At 30.8% G+C, this 17947-nt stretch overlaps 2 protein-coding genes across 2 annotated transcripts; one reads left to right on the top strand and one right to left on the bottom strand.

Moving 5' to 3' along the window:
* Positions 1 to 5972: 5972 nt before the first annotated feature.
* Positions 5973 to 10824, top strand: LOC114169736 (uncharacterized). The gene is made up of 6 exons (XM_028055007.2): positions 5973 to 6262; positions 7613 to 7685; positions 7782 to 7875; positions 9057 to 9185; positions 9289 to 9346; positions 10042 to 10824. Exons 1-6 carry the CDS (start codon positions 6230 to 6232, stop codon positions 10519 to 10521), a joined length of 867 nt encoding a protein of 288 aa, XP_027910808.2. The 5' UTR covers positions 5973 to 6229; the 3' UTR covers positions 10522 to 10824.
* Positions 10825 to 12294: 1470 nt separating this feature from the next.
* Positions 12295 to 16766, bottom strand: CYSB (cystatin B). The gene is made up of 4 exons (XM_028055054.2): positions 16392 to 16766; positions 14805 to 15024; positions 14172 to 14317; positions 12295 to 12704 (listed from the first exon to the last, which is right to left on the bottom strand). The coding sequence occupies exons 1-4, from the start codon at positions 16629 to 16631 to the stop codon at positions 12567 to 12569; spliced, it is 744 nt and encodes a 247-aa protein (XP_027910855.2). The 5' UTR covers positions 16632 to 16766; the 3' UTR covers positions 12295 to 12566.
* Between the last annotated feature and the right edge of the window lie 1181 nt (positions 16767 to 17947).

The raw sequence follows: 17947 nt of genomic DNA, 5'->3' as shown, positions 1-17947 counted from the left end.
ACACAATCCCAAAATAGATACCTCATTGTCTGCAGCACCATTCAGTCTCAGCTCATATCTTTCCAGTTGTCGAACAAGCCCAGATAAACATGTCGAAGGTAAACCACTTTGGTTTACACCTTCCAAGCTACAACAATTAACTACATTTACATCAAACCAGATCGAAGAACTAAATAGAAGTTACAAATATACAAGTTACAAGCAAGCAAAGTGTGAGGAATAATATTTCATCTCTGCTTTTTATTTTGAGTAATCAGAGATACACCATAAAAAAATGGTATATGCTCACAATCCTTACACAAAAATGTCAACTTGATATTCAGTTAACGTGACACACAAGACAGGGCTAAAACAATTGAATGGAACACGAGCAATTACAATAATATTCTGGTATTGGTATGCATCTTACCATTGTTTCAAAAAACTTTTACGAAACCCTGGCATTTTCCACCTGAGAGTTTTCATGTCGGTATGTTGTTCAGCAGGTTTCATTTTTTTGGTGTCCATCACACAGGCAAAAGGCACTCTATATGCCTGAAAAGCCATAAAATAAAATGCATTAGAAAACAACAATTGGAAGAACATTTATGATGTGAAATCTCCAGTTTTTTTCTACAACAGTCTTATTTACGCAATTGCTCAGGGCATCAGCATTCATCAAAATGCAACATGGTATTTGGATGGCTAAGCCAATCCAACCCAACACTCACATACAAACACCAGATAAAAACTTCTGGGTCACATTTCACTAGTGCAAACACCCCACTGAAATTTCACAACCACGCTTCAATTCTTAACCCCTCTAAGCATGGGTTTATAAAATACTGTTCATACCGATATTTCGGCCGAAACAAAAGGCTTTGTGACGGAAACTGCTACTGCATCAATCACATTTATCCACAAAAATTTCTCAGAATGTCAACCATTACAAAGAAAGTGTAACTGCAATTTAAAACCTAACTTACAACCACACCAGAATACCCTATTCTATGATCACAACACAAGAGACCAATCCAAAATAAGCCTCAAAAGTAATTATCACCCAGAAAAATCTTGAAAAATCAAGAACTTATATCACCCAGTAAAATTAAATTAAATTAAAAAAAAAAAACACAATACCTTTGCCAATTGGCTATTAACACGGAGTGAGAATCGATTAAGGTCAACAACAAATAACAGTTGTATGATTTATAGTGCATGCAATAGTGTGTGTCACGTCTCTTATGCAACCGTGCCACTAAGAAAGTAGTCACACTGAGTCCCGCAAAGGGATATATTACATAACAGACAGTTTTTCTTTTTATAATTTACAATAACAAGGAAACATGTGAGGTGTATGTCACTTTTTTCTTAGCTAAAATATTTATTATTATAAAAGTTATTAAAGTAAAGAAAAATATTAAATTATAAAATATCATTGTGAAAAATATAATTTTAAAGATAAATCAGTCTTATCATTTTATTATAGATAACAATTTTATGATGCGGATGTTTTTTTGTATTATGAATAGTTATTTAATTCAAATGATAAAATTGAAGAAAAAAATTGTGTACGCCGAAAAGAGAATGTATTTATTATTATTATTATTATTATTATTATTATTATATATATGAGATTTTTATTTAGTATATAATTTTTTTCCAAAATTACCTTTTGAGTATAATTATTTTATTTACATATATGTCATATAATGATATAATTCTTAATCTTTTTCCTAATAGGTCAATCAAATCATTACAAAAAAAATTATTAAATAACAATTACTAATATCTAAAACAATCTATATAATTAATTTTTGAATCCGAATTTAAATTGTCTCTACCATTAACTACAAAAGTTATAACTACTAATTATAAATTTTCATTGGTAATAGAAATTATTTCAGACTGATAATTTTTAGTTTATAAAATAATACTAAAATTAATTAATATATAATGATTAATTATTTTCTATCTCTAAATTAATTGTTATTTTGTTATTTTTTTTTAGTAATTTTTTATGCATGTATTTTATATATGAAATAAATATAGACAAACAATTTTTTTTTATAACTTTTTAGTTATAAATTATTAGAATTTTCTCGTTTCGCCAATGTATTTTATTCTATGTATTCTATTCATTAAATTTTTATAACAATTTGATGATAAAAATAAATAACTTAAGTAAGATGTTGATAAAAATTTGATGTCAAAACAATATTATTTTAATTATTCATGTCATCATTCCATTAAAAATTTAATGAATTAGTAAAATTTGATGGCAAATACTATATATTATCTATTTTAGAATATTATCTAACTAAAGATATATATACTCTTAACGTCCTTTTCTATTAAATAGTCCTACTAATTAAGTATGGAATATAGGAGAAAAATATATGTGAAAATTTGCATCCATTTTATTATATCATTAAATTATTTTTTTGCTTCTAAACTATAATGAATCTCATTTGTACTTCACCCAAGTGTGAAAGATTGAATCTGTTGACTAAAAGTGTGGTATATATAATGAAGATGAGACAGTAACAACCATGGCAACTGAATGAAAAAGAAATTGGACAAATAATAGAGAAAATATAGTGTTTTGAATTTTGGCTTCAAATTAGAGTATTATTTATGTTTGAAATTTGGAAACTGTGTTATACTTTGTATGATCAATGAGTATGACTTATGGTAAATGTAAATAAACTTATGTATTCATTTTACCTTATTTACCTCTAATATTTTGCATTTACCTTTTACTCGTTATTTTTTTTTATAAATAATATAGAAGTTTATAAAATATGAGAAACTAGATGTTAAGCAAATCTCAATTTGATGCACATTTTAAACACTAGAATTTTTTTTTTAATATAATCCAAATTTGGATCTTTTGCACTTTTAAAAAGAAAATGAAGTTTTTTTTATATATATTTCATCGATTTCATGTGAAATTTTAGACACTCATATTACTTGCCTTCCAAATAAATAGTTCAATAATATTATTAGGTATTTCAATAACATTAACCTATTTGCGAACTAAGTAAATATTATATTATTTTGTAGTTATTATACAAACTTTTTTACACGTTTAACTATCTTGTTTAATTTTTGTTTATCACGTTGTAAGAAATTATAAGAAACGAAAGTAAAATATAAAAATAGTGATAAGCAATATATGACAATGAATATTAATATATTTTAGGCACTCAAATTGTAAATTTGACTTTCAAATAAACAATTCGTTAAAATTATTAGATGTTTCATAAACACTAAATTACTTAATTTGATTTGCGAGCTAATGTTTTATAAACATTATATTACTTTTAGTTCTTGTACAAATCTATTTAAATTTTTAACTACTTGCTTACATTTGTTTATGACGTTGTAAGAAGTTATAGAAAAATAAAGTAAAATATAGAGATAGAGATAAGAAATATATGAATTAAAGAATATTGACATATTTTAGGCACTCAAATTGCAAATTTGACTTTCAAATAAATAGTTTGTTAAGATTATTAGGTGTTCCATACAAGTTAAACCACTCGAATTGTGACCTAAGTAAATATTATATTATTTTTTATTTGTTGTACAAACTTATTTACACTTTTAACTACCTTACTTACTTTTATGTGAAAAGAAAGTAAAAATAGAGATAGAGATAAGGAATATATGACTTAATAAATATTGATATATTTTAAGCACTCAAATTGCAAATTTGACTTCCAAATAAATAGTTTGTTAAGATTATTAGGTGTTTCATAAACATTAAACTATTCAGTTTGTGAGCTAAGTAAATATTATATTATTTTTTAGTTGTTGTAAAAACTTGCTTACTTTTTGTTTATGACATTGTAAGAAGTTATAGAAAAAGAAAGTAAAATATAACGATTAGGAATATATGACTTAATAAATATTGATATATTTTAGGCACTCAAAAGACAAATTTGACTTCTGAATAAATAGTTTCTTAAGATTATTAGGTGTTTCATAAACATTAAACTACTTGGTTTGTGACCATTGTAAATATTATATTATTTTTTAGTTGTACAAACTTGTTTACACTTTCATCTACCTTGCTTACTTTTTGTTTATAACGTTATAATAAGTTGTAGGAAAAGAAAGTAAAACATAGAGATAGAGAAGGAATATATGACTTAATGAATATTGATATATTTTTGCTTAACTTTAGCTTAAAATTTCAAAGGAAAAGAAAATAAATTGTATTCGATTTGGTAGGGTTTTAATTTGACATTTTTATTTTAACTATTCGGATCTTTAAGAAATAATATATGAAAATTTCATATTAACCAACACACAACTATATCTATAAATATATCTAGGATTACCTATGAACTAGTATAAATATATGATAAATTTATTATTATTATTATTATTATTTAATTAGTATTTTGATTCTTATTGAAGATAAATATTATTATTTTTTCCAATATCTTTGTTATTTAATTGAGTCTCAATTTTGTTTAAAATTGTGTAATATTTATCCTTCCAATAAATTGACATTAAGGTTTGTTAGTGGTGTAGTGGTATACACACTAGTACAACGAAAGCTTTTTATGTCATTATAAAATGCTTTTTATGCCAATTCTAGAACTGACATAAATACAACCAACATAGAAAATTTTTTATTTTTTATGCCGATTATAGATCAACTATAAAAAATTCACATTCTATGCCGATTCTGGACATGCCATAAAAAGTCCACTTCATAAAAAAAAGTATATCATGATTGTGATGAAAAATCACTTTATATGTCGATTATTGCCACAATTGACATAGAAAATGTAATTTTATATGACAATTGTATTAATAATTAGTATAAAAAGTAATTTCTATGTTGGTTGTGACAAGAATAAATATTAGTCATTTTCACATAACATGTGTCACATTCAAAGTTGTACTTAATGAATAATGCAAGAACAATTTAAGATTTTACTTCCAATAAATTCTCTTTTGCAATTTATATTCACAATAACAAAAATCACGAACACTTTAATTCTTCATAATGAGTAAAAATGTTAAACAATCCCAATAAACACAACACAATAACAAAGATTAATGCAAAGTTGTTGGTTCATCACCATTTGGGTTTTTACCATGTACTAAGTTAAGAACAAGAACTTAAATACAATTTATGATATTTAATTCAAGTTAATGTTAATAGTATTAAAATATTATAGTATTTCATTTTTAACCACCGTTGCTCTAAAGTCATTTATAGGTTCTCACATCTTAAACAAATAAATAATCGTCCCTTAGATAGATGATCTATTTATTGATATTTATTTTTGAAATTATTTATAAAAAATTGTAAACTCTATTTAACTTGTTTAAAAAGTTCACAAGCTATTTCAAATTTTATATTATTTTCCAAATACAACTGCTAAAAAGTTTAATGTTTTATTTTCCAAACATTTTATTTATAAAACCATTTTTAATATTGGAGTGTCAGATAAACAAAAATAAAAGAAAATCACTTTGCCGAAACATTATGTGCATACACTAATATGTCCCTTAATTACATTACATGTTCAAAAGTAATGTAAATATATCATTTAAGTTTTTCTTATTACTTTACTTTTTCTTATTTTTATTTTTGAAAAAGTCGTAAATGCTGAAATATTTGTAAAAGCGAAAACTATTTTAAGTTTTTTAATTAAAATAAATGAAAAACTTATGGAATTTGAAATTTCATTTTAACTACAATTTTATAAAAATGATCTTTGTAAAAAGAATTATATACATTTTTACAAAACATATACATGACATAGAGAGTGTTAGTACTTGTGAAGTAAATTTAGTTCAATTGGTGAGTGTTGCTTTATTTGTTCAATGTGGTTGGTTTTCTTTTCTTTCTCTCTTTTGTGCTTTAAAAAGAAGCAAATAAAATATCCCAACAATTATCTCTCAACACGTCACCGTTTTGACTCCTTCCTTTCAACACACTCTCACCTTCTTCTGCCTACATGCGCTGCATCTATTGGGCGGTGACACGATTTCCGTCACTGACGTGTCACTATAACAAAGCCCTTGCTGAGGCATATCTCGTTGAATGAATCCTTGAGAGAGAGAGTGGCCTTTGGATCTGAAATGGGTTTCTTCGATTTCATCGTGTTGATGTTGGGGTCACTCTTTTTGTTCAAAGCTTTCGATTTTGCTTTTTTAGTCTCTCTCTTCTGCTCCATTTGATTCCCCCAATTCTTCAGTGTTCAAACCCTAATCTGTTGCTATGAGGAAGAAGCTCGATACCCGTTTCCCTGCTGTAAGTGTTCTCCACTTTCTCTTTGTAAAGATTGTATCTTGTCGTGGGTTTCTGTTGTTTGGATGCAAGGAAAAGTGTGTGGAAGTGACAGCAATTGAGCTGATCTCGACTGTGCTTTTGTTTGTCTTTTCCTTTTTTTTTTCTTGAGAAAAAAAGGTTCTGGTTTATGGTAAATGTTTATACTTTGTTAGGATTTATGGGGTTCATGTTTTGGGTTTATGGTCTTAGTAATTGAAGTGGGTGATTTTATGTTGATGTGGGTATTCTGGAGATGTGTGTTACTTTTAGGTTATTGACTTAGCTTAGGTCATTCAAAAGGAAAAAACTTTTTGGGTTTGTTGTTTGGGAACTGTGGTTTAAGAATACTTGATTGACGTGTTAGTGGAGACTGCTGAAGAGGGTACTGATGGGTTTATCTTTTCTGTGTTTCTGATAATTTGGTTCTCCCACAGTCCTCATTTGTTGTGGACTTGGGATAGAACCGGCCATTTTTAAATTCAAGAATTCAGTATCCCATTTTGAAATTACATCTTCTCTGAAATTTCAAATCCGTTTTGCATGTTAACCTGATTTCTGTTTAAAACGTGTGTCTACTTCACATTTTTAATATTTTAAAGCCTGAGTAAATTTCTCTCATTGCTTGTCAAATGTTAATTATTCTTCAGAATATGGTGGGCTAACTAGTTGCGAGCTGAGTTAATATCAGTCTTTAATGTAAGGTGTCAGGGATTTATAATAAATACAGTTATTCCTTTAAGGATTGATTATGATGACATCAATTAGAAAGACTATTTGATGATAGTGGCATTTTCGAATCTATGGTAATTTTCAGCGGGGTGTTACTGTTAGGCATAGCTTTGCTAAATCGGGTGGGATATACAAGTAAGGAGTAAAGAAGGAATTTGGGTTGCAAGGAGGGTAGGAAGGAATGGAAAACAATTATAAGCAACGAAAAAGGGAGGGAAGCCAATGAGGGAGTGTTTTAGGCCTTTTGGGTACTGGTGGAAGAGATGCGGACACTTGAAGTGTTTCTTGTTTTGTGAGGCACTTTGTTCTGTGTAATTGGAGTTTATACCTATTTCTCTCTGATAAAATACCTTGTTTCTATGACTTTTATCCCATTATACCTTTCTAGCTTATAGAAGGATAAAACTTTTGGGAGACAGGGCAAGCCACTGCTTGTATTCTAGAAACTTCAAATCAAGTTTTAAGTTGTAATTATATTATGTTCATAAGGACTAATTTGTAATTTGGCCTGTGTTAATTCTTCTACTTGTCTTTTAAGTATCATGAGGAGTGAGCTCTTGCAAAAGAACAATTTCTTTTGAGTGATGAATCTTCAAATTGCAGGCTCGGATAAAGAAGATAATGCAAGCAGATGAGGATGTTGGAAAGATAGCACTGGCTGTTCCTGTTTTAGTTTGTAAGTTGTTATGGTTTACTGTGTTGTTAACTTCAGACCGCTTCTCGTTTGTTTCTCTTATATATGTTGTTGACATTGCTCTTGAATGGATTTCAGCTAAAGCTCTAGAACTATTTTTGCAAGATCTTTGTGACCGTACTTATGAAATAACTCTTCAAAGAGGAGCAAAGACCATGAATTCATTGCATTTGTAAGTCTGATTCTTTTGCTTCAATCTCCCATTTTAGTGATTGAGAACTAACTCAAGAACTTTCTTACAATAATGCCTTTATAGAAGACTTCTTTTATCTTTTTAGATTTAATTTCAATTTGCAATTCCCTTTTTCATATATCTAAGTTAAAAATGGAGGCTAAGTGTGAGACACGAAAGTAGTCAGTTCTTAAGCTATACAAATTCATAATCATGTAATCTTAAGTATGAATGATAAAATTTTATTAGAAGCATTTATGTTTAAACTTAAAAGTTAATGCACTGAAGGAATCTATGATAGGACTGGAAAGAAAAATAAAGGGCACCAGGGCCCTTGTTTCAACACTGAAAACTGCTTGCTACATTGTCTAAGCTTGCCAATGCTCAAAATGTTTTAAGTATGGATTAACTCTTAAAATGGTTTTCTAAAAGAAAAAAAGGGGAGGGGGTTGAGTTCCACCATGGGCACCACAGCTTGGCAGGTGCCATACAAATGCAAATAAGGGATGGTGAATGGATAAGGGATGACAACAATTTTTGATCTTCCAAAAGTCTCATTCACTTGGACTCCAAGTTGTTAAAAAATAAGATCAAAACAGGTCTGACTTAAGTGAAATTAAATCTATTTTTGTTTTCTGAAACTACATTTTAGCTGTGGCTTTTCTCTGCACTGACAATTGCATAAAATAACTGATTAATTGCACGTATGATTCACCTTTTTCTCACCATTTTATTAGCCACGGTCTCATTTTATTCTTTGTTTGTCTTGCCATTTGTTTAACTCCGAAGTCTAACATAAATAATTTTAGTTTTACGAGCTAAACAATTTATCTGGTTGCCTTCTAAATAGGATACTTCATTTGTGATTTCAAATATTAGTAGCTCATGGAAATGTTCAAATATGCTACCGTGCATTCTTCTGAATTGTGTGCTAAATATTTTGGAGGGTATTCACCTTGTCGATTCTAAAATTTAAGGAATTGATGGCACCGAGGAAATGCCTTAACAACCCTAGCATTTCTTGTGTTCTCAGACATCTTTTAATTAATTTTACTATGATATCCAGATCCCGTTTGGTTATGATATTATATTGTTTCTCTTATCTGCCTTCCAAACTCCATTTATGATAAGGAATATGAGCTATGAAATCAAGTCCAACAAATTGTGACTGTAAATTGCAGGAAACATTGTGTACAAAGCTATAATGTCTTTGACTTTCTGAGGGACGTTGTTAGCAGAGTTCCTGATTACGGTCATGGTCATGGCCATGCTGAGGCTGGTGCTGATGATCGGGCCATTTCAAAAAGAAGGTTTGAAGTCCAATATCTTTGTTTTGTTTTGTTGTTTTACCCCTCTGATATGCATATTGTTAGTTATGTACTTAACATTTAACAATGTTGTGTACTTTTCCAGGAAAGCTGTCGGTGATGACTGTAATGATAGTGATGAAGAGGCTAAGAGGAGCAAGATGGTAATTTCATTTTTCTATGTATTTGCACAAAAACCCTTAATAACATGCTATTCAATCTTCATTAATGCTTGTGGCAACCCTTTTGTTTACATATGAATTTGTTTTAATTTCTCATTTGGTACCAATGACGTATTCATGATTAAGCCTTTTTCACAAAAGGACTCATATCTTATCAGTAACATAGAATCCAAATTGTTTAACTTTATGGAAAAAATAAGTCCCCTAAACGATTGTATAAAAATATACTTTCTTCACAAGGTTTTGATGTTATCATTTTCAGTTTTAGTTCTGACAAAAAATCAGTACTTACACATCTGCATGTCTACGACTTTCTTTCAAATGTTACCATATCTGGCACCCTATTAAAGGGCTATTTGGTTTATGAGAAGTTTTCTATGTTCATTTGTAATTACAAAAATGTCACCTTGTTTACATTTTATTTGCTACTTTAAAAACTTTGTACTGGAAATAGTGATAATGGCTATTTACTGTTTTATGTTTTCATTAATTCTAAGTGGAAATACTAAATGACAAAAAAATATTTTCTCAAACCAAAGCTTTTACTAGCATAGTTTGTCATCTGTTGTAGAACAAAAGAAAATCATGAGAGTCTTGCAAATGATGTTGGTATATATCCCTAGCAGTCCCTTGATGTACACCATGTTTTGCTCAATAATGTTTTTCTTCTATTCCAGCAAGAGTTGAGCCACACTGGCACTACTGGCAGGGGAAGAGGCCGGGGCAGAGGAAGAGGCCGCGGCCGAGGGCGACCACCTTTAGTAAGAGACACATATCACCAGGATGCTGAATCTGAGCCTTGCACCTCTGTTCAGCCGAGCAACCAACAAAGTGCAAACCCAATTGTTGCAGTGGACAGTGGTTCTGAGTCAAAAGATATACCCAAGGAGGAGAATGTTGCAATTCCTGTTGTAAGCACTGATTCACTCCGGAACATTGACCTGAATGCCATTACGAATGAAAATGATGACAAAAAAGCTAGTGTGGCAGCTGATACCTCATTGCCGGAACCTCCTTCAACAGAGGGCAAGCATGAAGAAATTCTGGGGTGGCCCCTTCCTGATGTGGACAAGATGGCCATTGATTCAACACAGCTTGCACAGCTGGGTAGGCCACTAGAAGAGGAGGAGGAAGATTATGACGAGGAGGAGGGGTAAATATTATAGTCTTTGGGTGATTAGATTAGTGAAAAAGCTCATGATAACTGTAGAATAAGTACATACTAGTGTTATGATTATGAGTACCCACTAGCTGTCAAAACATGTCCCATGTTGTTGGCGGCTGGCTGAAAAAAGGGTCTGAATGTACCTTCAGATCCCCCTTTTTATTAATCTGGTTTGTATGTGTAGCTGATGTATCTTTCCATTGACAAGTAATGTTAGCTTTGTACTTTTAGGTCTACAATGTATGTATATCACAATTCTAGATGGAGTGAAATTTATGCATGCAACCTTATTTAATATTGCTGCAGAAACTTTGACTGTTTGCCAGTCTCTCAGCTAATGTCTAACCCTTTTTGGCAAAAGATGGATTGGCATATCTATAGAAGTAAAGGTTGGCCAAAGTAGTTTGTGTCATCTGCATTGCTTCAGAATTAGATGAATAGTTGTTCTGGTGATGTTTTACAAAAATCAAACACTAAGTCTCTGTTATAAAAATTAGTTGAGTTTGAGTATTTCTTACCATTTTTTCAAATAAAAGGTTTTTTATGTTTTAAAATTTCTCACAAAAGCATCGGTAGAAAAAGCACAATCTGATACCCTTTGTTCCATTTGTAAAGGTTTTTGGAAGTGATAATAAAAGTGTTACATCTTTTCCCACAATCAAGTGTGGCCTTCGTCTTTTTCCACATATAAATGGAGTGTTTGTTTTCTTGTGTCACTTCACAAAAGTAGAAAGAAGTTCTTGGTGTTTTCTGGCTCCTTTGCCACTAATAGGTTTCCTCTTTCTCTTCAACCAGTGTTAAAATTTTATATTGATTTCGAAAAGCTCTATCCGAATCAAAAGGATTATTTTGCAATGGATACTATATACTTTCGAGACTAATTCTGAATCAACCTTTCTGATATATATTGCTAAATGTACTATACGCGCTAAATGTCGTTTTCAAGTGCACGTTTTAAAATTATATAAATATAAACATGATTTATATCATTCTAGACTAGGTATTCTTCTGAAAGAAAAAGAATTAATATATCATCTAATTCATATTGATGATATAATAGATCTATATAAAGCATTCATTATTTAACCTTTTACAAGTTAAATCGTTTAATAAAAATATTAGCAATTTGTTATATAAGTTATAAGTACATTAAACAAGATAATATAAAATAATTAGCTGTTGTAAATGAAAAACAAGAATATTCTTTCCTTAAAACATGTGAACCGAAAGTAATTAAGTTAAAATTAGGAAAACCGAACTTGCCTATTTTTAAACATATAAAGCATAATCAAAGTTGTACATGAAGAAATAAAACTACGATTGAACCTAAATGTTAAAAGTTTGGCGAAAACGGTTTGAAAAATATTACTCATACAGAAGGAAACTACAATTAAACCTAAACATTAATATTTGACGAAAACCATTTTTAAGGTAAAAAATTATTCTCATTCTTTAGCCATGTGTTAAATACAACTGATCAACATCAAGTCTCAAGTCTTAATGTTATTGAAGAAACATTTACGATAAAAAGTAACTAGTGGAAAGTGTCAACCTTTTTTTCACTAATAAAAAAATGGAAAAAAACAATTACGAGAAACAATTACGATAACAGTTACCACAAAAAAAAAAAAAAATCAGCTACACAATTAAAAAATTATCGAAATATTTTTACAGAAAACAATTAAAAGAATAGAATCATCAGAAAGAACTACCACATCGAACAAAACTAAAAGTAAATCATGAGAAAATTGTGTAAGGCAAACAATTATAAATAATAATATCATTTTTTATATTAGAATACATTGTATGTATATATATTACTATAGTATAGATATAAAACCATGGTACCTTCCCTATCAAATAAAACCAATACAAACATCAGAGAGAAAGGGGTAAGCACTAATTATAGTTGTTTTGAGAGATAAGAGCAATACCCGAAAAGTGTATAATTTATGCGTAACATAGATAATAAGAGTCACACACCCCACACTGAAGAAAAGAAAAAGTATAGTTTAGGAGCCACCCTTCAGATCAGAATTAAGAATGATCTTGTTCCATCTGATTTAGATGTAGTGCCCCTTCGTTGTTCTGGTGTACTTCTACCTTGAACTTCTCTTCCTTGTCTCCCCGCTTGACTTTGAGAAGCAGATTAAACTTGGCAAAATCATCAATCACCTGCGTAGAAATTTACACACATCCATCAGCCATGATAAATAAACCAGTAACTATGCCCTGGATTGATTACACCTCCACAGTCACAACAGAAGCTTGTAAGCTATCCCCAAATGCAGTTATTCCTTAACAAAGGTTGTAATCACTAAATTCCATATCATTGGGAGCAATAAAGTGATGGTAAGAACATGTTGCAAGTGACCGCTCACAGATATTGTAATGGTTAATTCACACATATTATATTAGTGAGAACTTCGGAAGGGAATAACAATCTTTTCAATACTATATGCTAGGCAAAATATCATGTTAACTCCACTAATAGAGAGGAGCTCAAGTAATTTACTGTAGCCAGAAGCAGATTTCACACCTGATTAGGTGAAATCACATGTCATCTCCACTAATAGTGAGGCTCAGGTCATTAAGTGCAAGCCAGTATCAGATTTAACCTACTAAGTTTAATGTTGAAAGGAGTGTCTTAAAGGTATGCTACATGCATCCCTCTTTATTTAATAAACATAATAGTCTCTCTCTCTCTCTCTCTTTAGAACTCAAAATGCTTAAGATAGGTTTTAGAGTAAATAAACACAATGGTGTTTTATGACTCTTTCCTTCCTTGGGGCAGATAAACAAGGATATCAAGTGCAGAAGTTGGCTTCTTACCTTCAACTTCAATACTTAATATTTTAGACAACTATGTTAAACTGTCATTTCATTTTACCATTTCTATCTACAATTCTATTTGATCAGCAGTAGATTAAACAATACATAAAGAACTCTAATCTGCCACTTTCTTTACTAATTTGATGTGTCTATGTGAAAATGTGTACACACTTGTACAGTTCTTTATTATATAAGAATACAAATGAAGACCAACCAGATGAAAAATAGTCCACTAGTTAGAGGGAGACCAGAGAACTATAGGTCAAACTGTTAAGAGATATAGATAGTAAACTGTCTACCTTTGCATTTAAAACGAGACACCCTAATGGGAAAAACAGTTGTTTGCTGTTTTAGAGTTGAATGAATTGATAAAATATTGTTACTTAATACATTCAGTAGATAATCATTTCAAAATATTAACCAGGTTTATACCACTGAAGTAGCACAACTTACTTACTACTAATCAACACTCCGCTGGTCCCATGACTTATGAGTAAGAGAAAAAACAACTTCCAATGTACATAATAAGCGGATAATAGCATATTGCTAGACATGCTTTAAACAGCAACGGACAAGTATTTTAGATAAATATTTACAAAAAAGTTTGTCGTAAACAAAAACAAGACAAGTTCAGGTAACATAATAATATCAAAGAAACCAGAAAAATCAGAAATCCTACCATAACTCGGCCAAGACAATCAACAAAATACAACCAACAAAGCTATCCAATTCAACCATGTGATTCTAGAAACAGATGAGCAAACAAACTAGATCAAGAAAACTTTAAAGAATAAAGAACTAGGCACTGACCTCAGCCTTTGCATCAGCAACCTCATGAAGCACATAGGGTACTAATGAATTAGACCTTTGCTGGATTGTCTTGATTGCATGATTTGCTGCATCTTGAACTTGAGGGTCATGTGTTGGCACAGATTGCCATCCTGATTTGTGGCCCTCTGATAACAAAGACAGAACCACAGTAGATTTTATTTATTAATAACCACTTCAGGTTCAAACTGACTCAGAAGATACATGAGAAAGGCAGCAGCAAACATGTGCATGGCAAATGGTACAAACTTCATACATTAATTATCAGTTCATTGCCTTTGCTAATCCAACATACGGAAAGCAACTCCCAGATGGGTTTATCTAGATTTAATCAGATTTACACTTCTAAAAGTCTCTTTCAATATTTACATAAGTTATCAGTTTATGACTATTTACACCACCTTAAAAGAGAACTCAACATATTCACATCCTAATGTTGCACTAAATATGAGGATCTAAATTCCCACGAGATATAAATTACCAATATAATTATGACACTTTTCCTGTAAATAAAGCATCAATTTCGGGAGAATATAAAAATAATTAATAAATATCCTAAATAGAATTGCTTAGTCCTATAAAGTTTACAAATGATTGATTTAGAAAATGCCATACCCCTTTTGACACCAAGGTCAGCAGAGGTAAATGGTGATGCAACACCGGCAGGCTTGAACTCTTGAAGTTCTTTGAAGTTCATCCATGGTTTCACCCATACCTTGGCTTCATAGAGCTTCTTCTCACCACCCTCAATAGCCTCGAGAGTAAGGTGATGCAGGGTACCAGCAACAACCTGTTCCTGTGCCTTCACAACCCTAGCAAACTCCAGAAGCGAATTCTTCAACACCAACCAACACAAATCAACAGTTTTAGCTCACCAAACATAGCTCATCACATTGAACATAAAACGGGATAAAGAAAAAGAAAGAACTACTGAGATCACTGATCACAATAACAAGAAAGTTCAGCAATCCAAATAACCTGTGCTATAATCATCACCAGAAATACACACACAGATGCATGAGATGTAGTTTTGCATATTGTGAATGATATTCTTGAGAAGTTGTTAACTGACGTAACTAATAGGACAAGACTGCTGACGAAAAAAAAAAATAGAACAAGGCTATTACCGTTGTTGTTTTGACCAGTGAACAAGATTTAACATACTTATATTAAAATTCAGCTAGTTTTGACAAAAGCATGATTATTTAGGACGACTTTCGATTATTTAATTATTATTATAATATTGTTTTATACCACAGAATTTTTTTGAAACATTTCCTTACTGTTACGGATTTTTTGTTTAAGGAAAAAAAAAACTATTTGACTAAGATTTAACTAAGTTTATTGTAAAAAAAATCTGCATCGTCGTATCCACAAATGATCAACTTCTTTTCTTTTTAGTTCAGGAACCTAATTAAAAATTCTCGAATAGTTCATGGCCCTGCTAATATATTAAAACATCAAAACATATATATCAGTACATATGATCAACTTTTCTTTTCAATTGCTGGTTTGGCTAAAAGGAAAGAAACAGGGCGACTAAACCAAGTTATGAGAAGGTATTTGGTTGAAGAGAAAAAAAAAATAGGAAAGTTATAGCAATTAAGAGAGATAGAGGATAAATATTACACTGCATTTCACTGTTCTTTAAAATTATTTATTCTTTCTTTTCTTCCACTCAAAGAAAGCTTAACAACTCTCTGCTTCCTCATTTTCCCGTCGGCTCAACCAAAAAGGACATAAAAAGAATAAAATGTTAACACGTTTTTTCATGATTTCTAGTGTATCGTGGTAATAATACAATCTCCTCATTCTACTGTTTCTAACCCTTGTATCAAGTTTCATGATTTCTCTAATAAAATAAAATTATTTTCAGTTCCTTAACCAGTGTTATAAAAGCATCTCCAGTTTGAGTTTTTTAATTTCCAATAATATCTTTAAAATTGAATGAATACTCTTGTCAACCTTTAATGTTAAGGAACTCAAAAATTGAACAAGTTTATAATCACTTTAGAATTGAATTTATATTCAATTTTAAGCAAAGTGTAATTAAAGTAATAGTTTTGTTGATAGCGAACTTGCCAGTAACACCGTAATTTTTATTCTTCATCAGTTGTTGAATTGGAGTTCGACACAGTGCATTAAAATTTGTGTTTTAGAAATTTTACTCCAAACACAACATAAATAAAACAATAGATAAACCTGCTTCTTGTTGTGCTCGTCAACCGCGAATCGCGCGAGAGATTCAGTCTCGAGGCTGTTCTGAGACCCTTGGGAGTCGCGCACACCTCCGACAGTGGCCATCGGCGCCTGGCGATGGAAGTGGGAGCAGTCGCCGGAAGAAGATCGAAGGGCGAAGAGCGCGAATAGAAGGAAGAAGAAGAAGACGGAGAAACGCGACGACGACGACGGAATGGGAATTGAAGAGGTTGATGCTCTCATTCGTTTCGTTCTTGCTTTGAAATAAAGAGTTTTCCGGTTTCTTTGTTTTTTGTTTGTTGCGCCAAACAGAGCGCAATAACTGCGTTGCGTTTATTAGTAGGTTTGCTTCTCTCTCACTTCTCTCTCACTCTAGGTGCTGTGTTTAATGCTTTTCTTAATTCTTAAGCGACTTGAACGAAACGGTGTTGAGATGTTGACACGTGTCCACATTATATATCTCCACCTTACTTAAAATGCATAATAGGACAACATTTATCACTACACGTGTCCGCATTTGAGATCATTTATGTTTCGTACTCATTTGTGATTTGAACTAGTGTTTGAGATTACATGTGTTTTTGAAGCGGTGAATGCGATTAGTGGTAATTGCGAATGAGATTAGTGGTAACTGCATTTGTTTCTTTTCATGTTTTGAGTTGTTGTGTGAGACAACAAGTGGTAGAAATGGTTGTACGAGACAATCGAATGGTTTGAATGGTGTTATGAGCGATTAGGAATCTATGTTTTGAGTGAGTAGATAATATATATTTTTATGTTTTGAAAGTCTTGAGAAATACAATATCATAGTATATAAGTGAGGTACAAACCTTATTTTATAAGCTGATTTTGTGGGATTGAGTTAGGCTTGAAGTCTCATATTAATTAGAGATAAGGCAAATTCACAATATATATGTGAGATGCAAAGCTTACTTTACAAACAAGTTTTGTGAGATTGAATTAGTTATTTACGTTATTGGATTTGTTAGTTATTTTTAGGCTTAAATATCTTTTTTTCGGTCCTACGAAAAATGTATTTAAATATTTTGTCAAAATAAGAACTATCCGCAACAAACACTATAAAAATATTTTTTATCCTACAAAAAATGTATAAATATTTTGTCAAAATAAGGATCATCCACAACAAACACTAACAAACATTAAAAATGAAGACAAAAAAGATATTTAAGTCTTATTTTTATTTTGTTTATGTGTGACTCGATGATTACATTTTTTACATAGGAACATATAATAGTGTAAGGGGAGTTGAAGATTCACAGTTGTCGAGTTAAGACTTAATAGATAAAGTTTTATTTTAGCAGTTTTATAGATATTTAATATTTTTTTATATGATTGGTTTATTTTATAGATTATATTTTGTACCTTAAGTTTGATTTTGAGGATTAATAAAGATTTTAAAATTTTCGTTTATATACTATGGTATCCGAATTAAGTTTTTGATTATGATTAAGTAATCAGATAAGAGGTTAATGACATATTAGATGAGTCGTTACATATGTATTAGTAAATAATTATTAGCAGGATAATTTGAGAAGGTC

The sequence above is a fragment of the Vigna unguiculata genome, chromosome 11, assembly GCF_037176805.1.
Source record: "Vigna unguiculata cultivar grain cowpea cultivar isolate G323 ecotype 2 chromosome 11, ASM3717680v1, whole genome shotgun sequence".
Taxonomy (NCBI): Eukaryota; Viridiplantae; Streptophyta; class Magnoliopsida; order Fabales; family Fabaceae; genus Vigna; species Vigna unguiculata.
Note: the sequence above shows the minus strand (reverse complement) of the source record. Positions and strands in the feature narration are given on the sequence as shown.